This window comes from Tasmannia lanceolata, unplaced genomic scaffold, assembly GCF_043159265.1.
Source record: "Tasmannia lanceolata isolate RefF3 unplaced genomic scaffold, GAP_Taslan_0.1 ptg000012l, whole genome shotgun sequence".
Lineage (NCBI taxonomy): Eukaryota > Viridiplantae > Streptophyta > Magnoliopsida > Canellales > Winteraceae > Tasmannia > Tasmannia lanceolata.
Window position 1 is genome coordinate 35,193,127 of NW_027518689.1, and position 15,468 is coordinate 35,208,594.

The window sequence follows — 15,468 nt, forward strand, 5'->3', positions numbered from 1 at the left end:
GCCTAGTCTGGAGTGCGACAAAATTATCGTCGAAGGGGATTCCTTAAATGTTATTCGCTGGCTTTCGGGCCCCGCTTCTCCCCCCTGGCGATTTTTGACTTTCTTAGAGGAAATAGAGGACAGAGCTAAGGGCTCCTCAATACTTTTTCGTCATGTCAGGAGATCAGCCAATGCGGAAGCAGACACCCTTGCCAAGAAAGGAGTCTTTCGGGCCGCGTTTGAGTGCTTTGACTATCTACCTCCTTGAATTATTGTACTGCTATATTTGTATTATCTTTGTTCCTTCAGGACCACCTCAGTTCTGTTTATATATATATATATATATATATATATATATATATATATATATATATATTCTATTGCCCTTTTCAAAAAAAAAATCATTCTCTAAGTTGTCATGATAATTTCACAACTAATCCATTCTTAAATCTAGACCGTTCGATCGGCCCATTATGAATGGCAGCCCAAATTAAGTCTTATATAGGACCAGCAACACTGAAAAGGAATCAAGCTTGGTCATTATCCTTGTTAGGCCTAAAATCGGTAACAGATACGGCAGTGACGTAAGAGCTGAGCTGGAGGACCCGAGGAGCCGAAGTGAAGGAGCTGAGTCCTGCACAAGAGCAAACGAGGTCAGAAGACCAACCCGGAGTCGTTGCTCCGGACGGGCCCTTCAACACTCAAGTCAGTACGAGCTGGAGTGCAGAGCCAAATTTTAAGAGTGGTAGCTTAGAAGTTATTACCCCTTGCTTTGAGCCTTGAGAGGCCTTTTATAGAGGGAGGCCTGGGGTGGTTGGATTACCTACCCCAGGACAGGTGTTGGCCCTTTTGTGGGTGTAGGTTTACCTACTCTTAGGTAATTACCGGATTGCCCCTGGGCTGATGCTGGATTTGTGGTGGGCCCTTCTGAGGCCACGTGTCGACAGGTAATTAGTTGTTGTTTTTCATACCCCATCAGTTGCCCCCCAGTTCTCCAAGCCATTGTAGTGATTTGGGGAAGTGTGAGGAGTTGAATTCTTAAATGGTAGAATGAGCCGGTGTTCGGGATGGCTCGATGGAAAACCTGTCCGGCCAAGCCGTCTGCCTGGCTTGGGACGGCCAAAAGCGGCCTGGAAAATATGTCCGGCTAAGTCGTCTGTCCGGCCTGGGAAATCTGTCCGGAAAATCTGTCCGGTAAGCCATCTGTCCGGCCTGGGAAATCTGTCTGGAAACTCTGTCCGGCTAAGCCATCTGTCCGGCCTGGGAAATCTATCCGGAAACTCTGTCCGGCCTGGGAAATCTGTCCGGCCTGGGGAATCTGTCCGGCCAAGTCCTATCCGGCTTGGGCCGTACTGATTTTTGTCATCTTCCGGACACGTCATATTCTGTCCGGCTTGGGCCGGACTGATTTTTATCGTTTTGCGGACACGTCATATCCTATCCGGCTTGGGCCGGACTTATTTTTGTCATCTAGCGGACGCGTCATATTCTGTCCGGAAAACCTGTCCGGCTAAGCCGTCTGTCCGACCTGGGAAATCTGTCCTGCTAAGCCGTCTGTTCGGCCTAGGGAATCTGTCGGAAAATCTGTCCGGCCTGGGAAATCTGTCCGGCTAAGCCGTCTGTCCGGTAAGCCATCTGTCTGGCCTGGGAAATCTGTCCGGAAACTCTGTCCGGCTAAGCCGTCTGTCCGGCCTGAGAAATCTGTCCGGAAACTCTGTCCGGCTAAGCCGTCTGTCCGGCCTGGGGAATCTGTCCGGCCAAGTCCTGTCCGGCTTGGGCCGTACTGATTTTTGTCGTCTAGCAGACGCGTCATATTATGTCCGGCTTGGGCCGGACTTATTTTTATCGTTTTGCGGACACGTCATATCCTGTGCGTCTTGGGCCAGACTGATTTTTGTCATCTAGCGGACGCGTCATATTTTGTCCGGCTAAGCCGTCTGTCGGGCCTGGGAAATCTGTCCGGCTAAGCCGTCTGGCCGACGCGTCATATTCTGTCCGGCTTGGGCCAGACTGATTTTTGTCATCTAGCGGACGCGTCATATTCTGTCCGGCTTGGGCCGGATTGATTTTTATCGTTTTGCGGACGCGTCATATCCTGTCCGGCTTGGGCTGGACTGATTTTTGTCATCTAGCGGACGAGTCATATGCTGTCCGGCTTGGGCCGGACTGATTTTTGTCGTCTAGCGGACGCGCCATATTCTATCCGGCTGGAGCCGGACTGAATTTTGTCTTTTAGAGACTCAAGCTATATCCTGGTCAGCTTGAGATTACCAGATTTTTGTCCTGTAGCGCATTGCGCTATATCCTGGTCGGCTTGAGGAATGGATGAACTGGAAACTGATTCAGGTCAGCCATTTCAGGTCGTCCATCTCAGGTCGGCTGAAAAACAGATGAGCTACAACTTACCCTTCTTCAGGTTAAGTTTTACCCACGCGTTATATCCAGTCTGGCTGGAGATGTTCTGAACGGCTTAGGACGACCAGGATTTTGAAGTGAAATATCATGTCCGGCCATGTATGCTCTGAACGGCTTCGGATGACCAAGTTTTATTGAACTTGGGTTTTTGCAAGGGTTTGGTTTTCTGCCCGGGCCCGTTCCTGACTAGGAGTGCGCTCCCGATTTTTGTGGAGACGAGCCGAGGCGAACCAAGCAGCGAGTACCCAAGTTTTAGTGAACTAGGTTTCTGAGACGGTTTGGTTTTTCTGCACGGGCTCGTTCCCGACCAGGAGTGCGCTCCCGGTCTTTGTGGAGACGAGCCGGGACGAACCAATCAACGAGTACCCAAGTTTTAGTGAACTGGGTTTCTGAGATGGTTTGGTTTTTCTGCGCGGGCCCGTTCCCGACCAGGAGTGCCATCCTGGTCTTTGTGGAGACGAGCCGGGGTGAACCAAGCAACGAGTACCCAAGTTTTAGTGAACTGGGTTTCTGAGATGGTTTGGTTTTTCTACGAGGGCCCGTTCCTGACCAGGAGTGCGCTCTCGGTCTTTGTGGAGACGAGCCGGGGCGAACCAAGCAGCGAGTACCCAAGTTTTAGTGAACTGGGTTTCTGAGATGGTTTGATTTTTCTGCGCGGGCCCGTTCCGGACCAGGAGTGCGCTTCCAGTCTTTGTGGAGACGAGCCAGGGCGAACCAAGCAGCGAGTACCCAAGTTTTAGTAAACTGGGTTTCTGAGATGGTTTGGTTTTTCTGCGCGGGCCCGTTCCCGACCAAGAGTGCGCTCCCGGTCTTTGTGGAGACGAGCCGGGGCGAACTAAGCAGCGGCATGATCTGAGGAACTCGGAACTTCGCAAAGAAGCAGTAGCCTTTTTTCATTATCCACACAAACGTAATTACAATGGCATCCGCTTTTGTGTCGAGCGGCAGGCTATTGATAGTATTTTCTGAGGTCTTCGGCGGGTTCAGTCACCTGGGCTTCGTCTCTCAGATCAAGTAGCTCAATCGGCAACGATTCTGATGCATTTTTGCCTTTGAGTGCCATGGTATAGCACTCCCTGGACTGTGGTTGATCTCCTCTGACTTCTCCCACGCCGTTTGGCATTATAAACTTCATTTTCTAGTGATACGTTGAGGCGACTGCACGGATGAGGTTCTGGCCTCGACGGCCCAAGATAGCGTTATAGACCGAAGTGGCCCTCAGTACCAGGAAGTTGACCATTGTGAAAGCTTGATAGGGCGGCTCTCCGACGAGGACTAGGAGTTCAATCTGTCCTTCCACTTTCACGACCTCCCCTCAGAAACCGAACAGATCGGAGTTTGGTGGCCTTAGGCGGTCGTTTCCTATCATCATCTGCTCGAATGCATGGTAGTAGAGAATGTCGGCCGAACTCCCGTTGTCGATGAGGATCTTTTTCACTTCCCAGTTCGCGACTAGCATAGTTATGACCAGGGCGTCGTCATGGGGGAGTATCAAGTTGCCGAGGTCTACGTCTGAGAAGGAGATCTCGTTCTCTGTCCTCATCTTCTTGCTGCAGGTGTGCACGGCGTTGACTCGACCTGCGTAAGCTTTTCGAGGAGCAGATGATGTACCCCCGGCGGCTGGTCCGCCCATAATTGTGTTGATGACCCCCTTGGGCTGGTATCGGTGTATCTCCGGCTGTGGACTGGACGATGGGGGAGATTGGTTCCGCACAAGAAACGGTGGGGGTCGTCGAGGGCTTTGGCCATGAGGGCTTCTCCCCCTGCGCTCTTTTTCGTCACCATTACTTTTAACATACTTTTTTAGGTACCCCCGATTAATCAGCAGCCCGATTTCTTCCTTGAGTTGCCAGCGTTCATCAGTGTCGTGCCCGTGGTCTCTATGGAACCTACAATAGTTCGACTTGTCTCTCTTATTTCCTTTTGAGATCATCCTGGTTGGCCATCTTATGAATTCTTCTCCCTCGATTGCGGCCAGTATGCTTCTCCTGGAGGTGTTGAGGGAGGTGTAATTCTCTTCCCTCCTCTACGGGGATCTTTCTCTTCTCGGGGCTTTATCATCCCTACGCAAGCTTGGTAGGGTTCTTTTCTTCAGAGGTCCTCCTTCGGTTTGAATATAAGGCTGCCAGAATCTCCTTCACGGCTAGGTACTCCTCGGCTCCAGCCATCAGATCCGCCAGTGAGTGCGGGTTTTGGCAAGCTATCAATCGCCTGAAGTCATTAGACTTCGCGCCCGCTAGGAGCGTATTTACTGCGGCTGAGGGGTCTAAGTTTGGCACCTGGAGGGCCTCCCTGTTGAAGCGGCTCACGAATGTTTTTAGATGTTCGTTATCCTCCTGCCGCAAAGCCATCAGGGATGCTGTTGTTTTCCTCGGCCTCCGGCTGCTCATAAAATGGCGGACCAGGTCATCCCCAAAGTCTTCAAAGTTGCTGATGGAGTTCGGCTTGATCCTCGAGTACCAGTCCCGGGCTGCACCGGTCAGTGTGGTCGGGAATGCCCTGCAGAGGAATCCATCAGAGGCGCCGTGGAGGAGCATCATAGTCCTGAACGTCTCCAAGTGGTCCACAGGGTCAGTGGTTCCTTCATATTGCGGAACCGTCGGTATTTTAAACCCTCTGGGTGCTGGCGCGTTCATAACATTATCGGTGAACAGAGGTTTACTTGAGTACGTCTTCACAGCGGGCCGGCCTTGATCCTTTGCCAGCTCTTCTATACGGTGGTATATCTCTTCTATCCTCCGTAACATTGGGTCAACCCTCCGGTCTGCTCGGCCCAACGACTCATTTTTCTCTACTGAGGGGCTCGCGGCGGAGCCGGAGTGACTTTCCAGACTCCTTCGATGATGCCGGGATTTTTCCCGTGGCGCTCGGTCTTCCTTGGCTTGGTGCTTCTGCGTGGAGCGAGATCGTGACCTCTGGCGATGGTGAGGTTCTGTATGGGCCTGCCTGGTTCTGGAATGATCGACTCGCCTTGGGAGTGGTGCGTCCGGTTTCCACTAGGGCGCGCTGGCTCTCCCCTGTGGGCACTCAAGCTTTCCTGTACAGGTCGTGGGGCCTTTGGGGGATGCTGGGGAGGCGCTTGGATCAAATGTTGGTATTGATCGACAAGAGCAGTCATCTGTTGAAAGAGAGCTTGCACTTGATCCGGAGTGGGAGTGGGATTGAGGTGTTCTGAATGAGCTGGGCTCTGCTCTGCTGTAGTAGAGAGAGCCACCACCTGCGAGGCGATTCGCTCGCTCCGGGTCCTGCGAGGTATTACGGCTCGGGTATTTCGTGCAGTTGGTACCTGTAGACACCCCATTTTTCTCTGCTTTGATTAAAAAAAGAAATTAGGGTTTCGCTGTCAATTTTTCAGTGTTTTCTATTCCGGTGTTCGTCCCTTACGCTTTCTCAAATCTTTCTGGTCATTTCTGCAATGTTCTGATTTTTTCCGCTAAAGTGCGGAGAAGGGTTATTCGTGAGAATCCGAGCAAGGGAGAATTTGTACCCGTTTGGTGGGCCCGCATTGAACATTTGTTTAAAATTGAATCAACCGGGGGCCCACATTGTGGGGCCCACGTTGTGGGGCCCACGTTGTGGGGCCCACGTTGTGGGGCCCGCGTTGTGGGGCCTCAATGGGGCCTCTTGTGAGGCCTCTTATGAAGAGCAATGATGGTAGCTCTCCACTAAGACAACATGATGGGCCCTCCACTAAGAACAATAATGATGGATTCTCCACTAAGAAACATGATGGGCCCTCCACTAAGAACAATAATGATGGATTCTCCACTAAGAAACATGATGGGCCCTCCACTAAGAACAATAATGATGGATTCTCCACTAAGAGGGACAATATGATGAGCTCTCCACCAACATATCTCTCTCTCTCTCTTTCTCTCCCTATATATATCTTCCTTCCCATCCATAAAAAAGAAGAAAAGAGAAATTTATCTTCCATTATCTCTTTCTCTTCCATTATCTCTTCTAATCACTCCCTCCAATCCCTTTCCTCAATATATTCTTCCATCCCTCTCCCTAATATTCTTCTTCCATTATCTCTTCACTCCCTCAATCACTCCCTCTAAACACTCCAGAGAAAGCGAAAGACGGCGGAGCGGATCGGCGGCGGCAGGATTTTTTATATTTTTTTGGATTGGGCGGAGATCTTCACCACAGGTAGGTGCATTGTTCTCAAAATATTTCTGTATTTTTCCGAATTTTTCTGATTTTTTCCGCAAATTGTGTTTTAAAAATGGAAAACTCTTCAAAAAACATCTTTTGACGAAGAAAAATTAAATTATATACCAAACAGATTCTAAAATTAATGAAATTTCGTGGGAAAATAATATGTTACTGATTCATTTTACCATGAATTTATAAAGATTTTTGGAGTTTATTTGGTATATTATTTAATATTTTCTTTGAAACTTATCAGATTTTAGGAGAATTTTTACTAACATCAGATCATCATTAAAATTCATAAAATTTTTACAGTAGTCTTAGCTTCCATATTACTTGTTACTGTAAAATTTTCGTGTTATTTGGATCTGTTTTAATATGGGATGTAGTGTTAATTTATAATCTGGTCTGGAAATTGTAAAATCCGAAATTGGTAGTAAATAATTTCTAAAATTCATGAAAATCTCACTGCATGCTATTTTGATTCATATAGTATTTCTGTAGAAATTTCATAGAATTTAGAGTTATATTTCTACTAGTTTATGTGTTAATTGTGCAATCTGGACATTTAATGGTTTAATCAAGATTAAATGTGAATTTAATGTAAAAATATGCAAAACTCATCCTGTAAGCTACATACATTTTCATCTTGCTGCTGTAGAAATTTCAAATCATTTCAAATTTATTTGCAACAATTTCACTTGTAAAACCGCTCATATGCTTAAAATTGATAAAATCCATGGAAAATTCGAAATTAATTGAAAATCATATAAAAATTCCTAAAGAACTTTAAAATTCTGTCACATGTTCACTCCTTAATCCATTGAAACAGAAATTTTAGGATCTTTAGATTTTCCTGGAAAAATGGCCAGTGCATCCATAATCGTATCCCAATTGCAACTTGATCTTTGACAATTTGAATATTTAAGTTATAGCATGTTGTTGGCTCCGAGGTTATTGTCCACGGAAATCCTGAGATTCTGCCAGGCAATAAGATGCTATAACCTAAGTATTAAATTGCACAAGGAAAGAGCGCACGATTCCCTCCTTTGGATGCCATTCAAGGCCGAAATTGGTGAACCCTAGAACCATTGGTAATCCTTAAATGTCTAGAAACTAAAAATCTTCGAAATCTGAAACTCATTAACCTCGAGAACTTAAATCGATTTATCTTGTGTCTTTCGGAACCATTGGATTATGGTTTCCAATCTAAGAACCATTAGAGCCCAATTTAGGAACACTGGTGTCGTGCCGTGTCCTAGGTTTTAGGGAGTCCTAGAGTTAGGAGTCCAGCCTCATCACGGACGCTTGCTATGAATAGCAACCGTACCATAGGTCTAGTTACACTAGTCACCCAATCTTTTCTTAAGACAAGCCTAGTAAACTAGGATGTAGGCAAACCTGCATTAGTCTAAGGAACAACTTGCATTTAGATAAGAATCATACAGCATCTTAGATGAAATCCTAAGATAATAAAATCCTCAACTTGAATTAAATAACTACTTTTAAAACTGTTGAAACAGTCAAATCCGTTTAAGTCGGTGTCCTAGTTGAGTTAGGCATAAGTAGCTTAGCTTAGGTGCACCGAACTACGTCGACTCTGATCCCAGTGAGGCTTGGGTACGTAGGCAGCTTGGATGTCTGATGGCATACCACCCGCGAGTCGGCACCACAACAAATTGTGGTGTTTTGTATATTAATTTTCTTGTAAATACTTAATCAAATCAGTTAGGGTTTTCCATGAAATTAGAATTCTAGGAGAACTTTCACTTAGAATGAATCCAGACAAATTAATAAATCAAGATACACATCTAGGATTCACATTGAAATTAGATTCTAGGATGCATGTCACTTAGTTCGCACATTAACATAGAGTTGAATGAGCCATTTAAAATAAATTTAAAAGAGTTAGCTTTTGGAATCGAAGACCGATTATCGGGCAGGAATGGTGCATGTGGTGGATAACTCCCCATACCTTCCATTCTTGTAACCAGGTAGCGAGTCTAGATTTCTGGTTAATTACGGGTCCTAGATCCCACATCTAGGTGGCGACTCTGTCAGTCTCTTTCGTGTGGAATTCGGATTGCCTTAGTGATCCCAAGTTCACATAAAAGATGAATTAAAATCGATAATAAAAATGCACACGCCAATCGCGTGGGTACGAGAGACCAAGAGAGAGCGCGCGGCGGCTCGCGCCCCACGCCCCTCTCGCGGGATCTGGCTCCCACAGTCTGGCGACTCTGCTGGGGACCACCTAACTTCATTACAATTCCAAAGGATAACTCATTTGAATCTATTTTAACTGGCTCATGAAAACTCTATCTCTTTTATGCTTGTTAGATTAGTTTGTATGCTTTATTTTCTCATCATATATACTCAAACTTAATCTAACAAAACCTGAAGGCATCATAGATTGCGCGAACTTATTGCACACACTTACATCACTTTCATCTAAACCCCTGCATCTCACATGCACACACGTCCTATTTTAGGAACCCGGAGTGTTATCTAGCATGGTTGACTAGGATTTCATCACCTGGTGCCTCTGTGCTAGAGAAGCATTCCACCCTTAGCCTAGTACCTTTATGGTACGTAAACGGATCTCTTGTTCACGTACTGATACGCCGGACACTGGTACAGTATATCGAACAGGGATTCGCGCTAAGGGAACTCTTGGCCTTACCCCTAGATTAACCCACACATGCATGTAGTATACGAACACATGTGCATCACGTGTGTGAGCCTAGTTTAGGATATCCTACCTATTTGTGTCTAGATTAGGCCGTAGACCATCTTCTAATGGCTACGATCGGTCATAGGTACACAAACAAAGTCATGAGTCGAGATCCTCTCTCCACTCCGCTAGATTAGGATTAGGGTTGATGCCTTCAGGTAACACTGATAAAATGTGCAAAGATTAAAAAACTTTCCCTTTGGGGTTAGGATTTAAATCCCATTCATTTCCAAAGATCTCATAGGATTAGTCATTCATGATCCATCCGTTGAAAGCAATCTTATGCTATCTCATCTCATCTCGATCGTACGATTTTTAATCTTATATTATCTGATTCGATCGAGTATCCATACTTCCTTTATATTGGTAGGAACTCATCCTAATCTCATGTTCATGTAATCCTGATTATCCCTGTATCCTTTCTCCTGGCTTACAGACACCATGTCTACTCGTACAATTCTTGATTGGATCCGTGGTACATTAAGAGAATCCCATATCTATGCCATAAGTGAGCAAGAGAAAAATCTCTTCGGTTACGTGGCCACCATCAAGCTCGATTGGGGATTACTCTATGCTGCATCAGAGTGTTGGGATCCCGATCATCATGTCTTCCGTTTTGGCAACCAAGAAATGTGTCCCACCTTTGAAGAATGGTGTGCCTTATTGGAATATCCTGTAGATGGCCCTCTGGTGAAGCCATCTTACGTGTCGGATTATCGTCCTTTGTTCCTTCGCTTGATGAATAATCCAGATGAATCCATGAACTCTTTCATCAAAGACCAGGAAGTGTCCATGCAACAACTGATTGACATTTACCCTCCTGTTGGGCATATTGGTGCTGTTGATATTCAAAAAGCCCGAGGTCGCGCTCTGAGATTCTGCTCCTTTGCTAGGTTCCTCACTGTCCAGCCTTCTCGCTGTGCGTCAGCTGTTCTCTTGGACCTCGTTGATCAGATGGATCGTGGCGCCAATCCAATTCCTACTATGCTTGCAGAAACCTTCAATGGATTGGATGAGATGGCTCGTCTTCGTGCCAGCTCAGGTCCAGGCTCTTATGTTCGATCTTTTGTTGGGTCCTTCTCAGGATGTCCTGCATTACTTCACGTGTGGTTATGCCACAAGCTAAAAATTGCAGCTCCTGTGCATTTTGATCATACGTTATACACCTTCAGTGAATGGCGTCATGATGTTTCTTTCAATCATAAAGGCGATTGGGCTGAGTGGTTGAGTTCTCGCCATGAAGATCAGATTTATTGGCAAATCCCTGGAATCCAAGAAGCTGTCTTCAATACTGGAGAAGCTAACTACGTTCGCCTTCTTGGCCTCAAAAAGACTTCCTTTTATATTCCTGCCAGGATTCAGCGTCAGTATGGAAGGGAGCAATCCATTGTGCCTCCCCTTCGTCATTTCTATCCGCCTGAGGATCTCAAGCCCAAGATTGTCAAAGCCGTTTCATCTGCTTGGGATGTTCGAGTCATCAAATCTTTCAAGGAGTCAGTTGAGGAAGATAGTCGTCCAAAGAAGAAGTCTAGAAAGAGTGCTTAATGTCATGTTTTCTCTTATCAGTCTATCTTTGAAAGATCGAACCATGTACTCAAGCTTTAATGATCTATCAATAAAAGTTCACCTTTTTCTTTCAGTATCTTCGTCTATGCATACATCAGTGTCTACTTCTTTCTGATTTTAAATATGTCTTTCAAATATTACAGGGCCGTAGACACCATAGCTAACCCTAATACTCCTTGGGTTCGGGTCTCTTCTCGATTACAGAGGAAATCTGTATCCCCGCCACCTTCTCTGAGAACCCCAGCATCTCATTCTTTCCCGTCCTCATCCTCACCAATGGCAGAAAACCAGGACAGTCCTCCACTCGCTGCTATCACCGATACTCTTACCTTGATTCTCCGGCAGCTTCAAGAACTCAAGGAAGAGAACCAAGTTATCAAGGCTCAACTTTCTGAGAAGTTCGGACAATCGTTGTCCAAAGATAAAAGGCCCATGCACCATACAGCTACTTCAGTCGCACCTGCCCAGCCGGCGTTTATCCCCATTACTGATAAAATTGAAGAAGATCTGGAAAAAGAGCAGTACAGTCAGGACCACAGTAACCCTTCTCAGTCCATGGTTGATAAGTCTGTTATGGAAAAATTAGAAAGTCTTACCAGGAAGGTACAAGACATCCAATTTCAAGACCAAGGTGGTTTCAATCCGAGTGATCTCACACTGTTCCCAGAAATCCGTCTCCCAGCCAATTTTCAAATGCCGGACTTTGATAAATATGATGGTGTGGGTTGTCCAATTACACATTTGCAAATGTTCACCATCATGTGTCAGCCTCAAGGCTTATCTTCTGAGCAAATGGCTCAATTGTTCCCGGTTTCCCTGACCAAGGTTGCCAGGAGGTGGTTCATGGTATTGGACAAGACTCGTTACAAGACATGGAAGGATATCGGTGAGCAATTCATCAGGCAGTTCAAATATGATGACGGGACAGAAATCACTAGAAAGGATTTGGAAAGAACCAAGCAAGATTCAAGAGAATCTTTTCTGATTTTTGTGAAAAGATGGAGGAGAATAGCAGCTCAGATGATGGAGCGCCCGTCTGAGGAGGAGCAGGTCCAGATAATCATGAAAAATATTTCCCCCCAGCTCCAATATCACATGTCATTACAATATTACCCGGACTTCAAGCACTTCATCGTAGCTGGCACCCAAATAGAGGAGGCTATGGCTCAAGGTGTATTCAACCGTAGCAACCCAAACCCCAGAGATTTCAAAAAATCCCCACCAGCCCAAGTCAATAGTATCTCCCGTTCTAATGCTCAATCCTCTAAATCCCAGGAACCTCTAGTAATGGACTATGTTCAACCCGCGACCGCACCTCGGCAACAAGCCCGGGTAGAATTTACTCCTCTTCCCATTCCATCTTCAGAGGTGCTTAAGCAATGTCTGGCTTCAGGTCGCATAACCCTACCTGCCACCCGGCCTCCCCCCAATCCTTTACCTGCCAATTGGCGAGCCGACCTACACTGTGAGTATCACAGGGGTCCTGGTCATCTTACAGACAATTGCATCGCTTTGAAATTCAGAATCCAAAAACTTATTGATGAAAAAGTCATTGCATTCCAGCCAAGACCCAATGTTACCCAAAACCCGCTACCTGGTCATGCTAATCCTCCCGATGCCGTTAATGCCATAACCATAGGAGATCCTGAGTTTGACCCTCTCACCCTCATATGTGCTTTAGAACCCGTTTCTGAACCCCAAATCATCTTCTGTGATGAATCGTACCTGAGAGAGTCTGTACCTCCCTTGGTAATCACCTATGAGCCACAAGACCCTCAAATTATCACCTATGGTGAGCCAGAATTGGATGAAGTCAGACATGTGACAAGGGGTGGAAGAATTTTCAAACCTGCTGAATTAAGAGTCGAAAATCCAAGGGCATTGGCTCGAGGAGAGGAGCCGCAATACGTGAAGGACCCAGATGATGAAGTTGTTCAGCAGTTGAAGAAAACTCAGGCTGTCATATCTGTTTGGGGGTTGTTGATAGCATCGAAGAAACACAGAGAGGCTGTGTTGAAAGAACTGAATACCACACAGGTGTCCTCAGAAATATCTCCAGAGCAACTAGCTGAAGTTGTCGCTCTGACACACGCCACCAGGGCCATTAGTTTCTCAGACCAGGAGCTGCCTCCTCAAGGTCGGAATCATGCTAGAGCTCTTCATGTCACTGTTGTTTGCGAAGGCAAGAAAGTACCGTCTGTGCTGGTAGATAATGGATCCGCGTTGAATGTATGTCCATTAAGAACTGCCATTACCTTGGGTTTCGGTCCCACTGATTTTGCCGAATCAACCCTTGGTATCCTCGCATATGACAATACCCGCAGAAATGTGGTCGGAGTCCTTACCACCAGGATCGTTATAGGCGGTCAAGAATTTGAGGTGGAATTTCAAGTTATTGATATCAAGGCCTCGTTCAATATACTTCTGGGACGACCCTGGTTGCATAAGGAAGGTGTTGTTGCCTCAACCCTTCATCAAAAACTGAAGTTCATTAAAGAAGGAAAATTGATCACTGTCAGAGGCGACGAAGAGCCAGAAATAGGGCAGATAACAGGAGAAACTCGGATCCTTCCAGTTACAAAAGCAGATGATTACAACTTGAATGGTTTCGCATTCGATGTTACTGCTATTTCCTATGAAGATGCCTCTCGGGAGGAGTTGTATTTGCCTTTTGCCATCAGTCCTGTGGTTGCCAAGATGATGAGAAAAATGAACTACTTTCCGGGTATGAATTTAGGCCGTGATCCAAGCAAAGCGTCTCATTGGCGCCCAATCAAAGCAAACTCTGGAGTTTTCGGTCTTGGGTATATACCTACTGAGGAGGAGGAGGAATCCATGAAAGAATTGTTGAAATTGAAGGAAGATATCCGCCGCACTGGAAGGATACTCCCGATGACTTCATATTCCTTATCAATGAATGGTCACTTTATCAAAGAAGGTGAGACTTCTCCATACTATGGGTTTTCTGAACCATGGTATGACTCAGTAACAGGGATCATGATACCGGGTTTTGAAATATTCAGTGGCCTTGCTCTCCCAGAAACAGAACCGCCGGTATATTGTGTTGAAAAAACTGTTGAGGATTGGATAGTCTGCCTTGAGCCAGATATGTTGGGGTCTTTGTTCGAAGAAGATGTGCCTGATGTTGTTTGTCAGGAGTTGCCCGTTTTAGATCATTCTAAAAAGCAAGAAGAGACTGACTGTGAAGATGTGCTAGTGGCGGTTATTCAGGGCGATGCTACCTTTACTGAACCTCAGAGTCAGATTGCACCTGCAACAGAAAATCTTTCCAACTGGAGTTCTGATATTTTTCCATCTTATTTTACGGCTAAGTCAAGTCTAGTCAAGCCAACTGAATCAGTGTCAGTGCCTAGTCCAGGCGAGTCATTTTCTGAGTTTATTTACTATATGAATCCTGAGCCTGTTCAGGATGAGTCCAAGAATAATGATGTAATTTCTTTCAATTCAATGAAATCCGATTCTCAGTATGTCTCTGTGTTTGCTTCTGACTTTAATAATGATAACACTCCCTCCTCAGACGAGGAAGAAGGGATCGACGAAACTCCCCTTGAATTGCAGCATATGCTCAAACAAGAGGAGGAGCGCCGAGCCCAGCCTCTTAAAGATGAAATCAAAATTATAAACATCGGAACAGAAGATTTAATACAGGAAATACGAATTGGAAATACTCTATCCTCTGAAGAGCGCGATGAATTAATAAACCTACTTAAGGAATATAAGGAAGTTTTTGCCTGGTCCTACAAAGATATGCCCGGGTTGAGCGAAGACATTGTTCAGCACAAGCTACCTTTGTTGCCAGGAATTAAACCTAAAAAGCAGAAGCTAAGGAGAATGAAGCCCGAGTGGGTCTTGAAAGTAGAAGAAGAGGTTACTAAGCAGTTGAATGCTGGGTTCCTGCAAGTGGTGGAATATCCGGAATGGCTTGCAAATATAGTACCTGTACCGAAGAAAGATGGAAAGGTGAGAATGTGTGTAGATTTCAGAGATCTGAACAGGGCAAGTCCGAAAGACGATTTCCCTCTACCACATATCGATATCCTGGTAGACAATACGGCCGGGCATGAATTACTATCCTTCATGGATGGTTTCTCAGGCTACAATCAAATTAAGATGGCTCCCGAAGACATGGCTAAAACCTCGTTCATTACACAATGGGGGACATATTGCTATCGGGTAATGCCATTTGGTCTTAAGAATGCTGGCGCAACATATCAAAGAGCAGCTACAGCCTTACTCCATGACATGATACACCGAGAAGTCGAAGTTTATGTCGATGATATGATTGTAAAAGCCAAGGAAAGGAGAGATCACATCCCGAACCTCAAGAAATTCTTTGAAAGAATACTCAAATACCAGCTTCGCTTGAATCCTAGCAAGTGTGTATTCGGGGTTACCTCTGGTAAGTTGCTTGGATTCATGGTGAGTCAAAGGGGCATAGAGGTGGATCCTCAGAAAATTAAGGCTATCCAGGAGATGCCGCCGCCTAGAACCGAGAAGGAAATACGGGGATTCCTAGGAAGGATACAGTTCCTAAGACGATTCATCGCTCATCTGACTTCAACTTGTGAACCTATCTTCAAGCTATTAAAGAAAAA

The 15,468-nt window shown here is 45.7% G+C and overlaps 1 protein-coding gene across 1 annotated transcript; it reads right to left on the reverse strand.

The window, feature by feature from the left end:
- Positions 1–3,709: 3,709 nt before the first annotated feature.
- LOC143888755 (uncharacterized) lies at positions 3,710–4,327 on the reverse strand. The gene has a single exon (XM_077393168.1). The coding sequence runs from the start codon at positions 4,325–4,327 to the stop codon at positions 3,710–3,712; it is 618 nt and encodes a 205-aa protein (XP_077249283.1).
- Positions 4,328–15,468: the final 11,141 nt, after the last annotated feature.

Coding starts and splice junctions, on each gene's coding strand:
- LOC143888755 (XM_077393168.1), bottom strand. CDS start 4,327: ATGATCTCAAAAGGAAATAAGAGAGACAAGTCGAACTATTGTAGGTTC.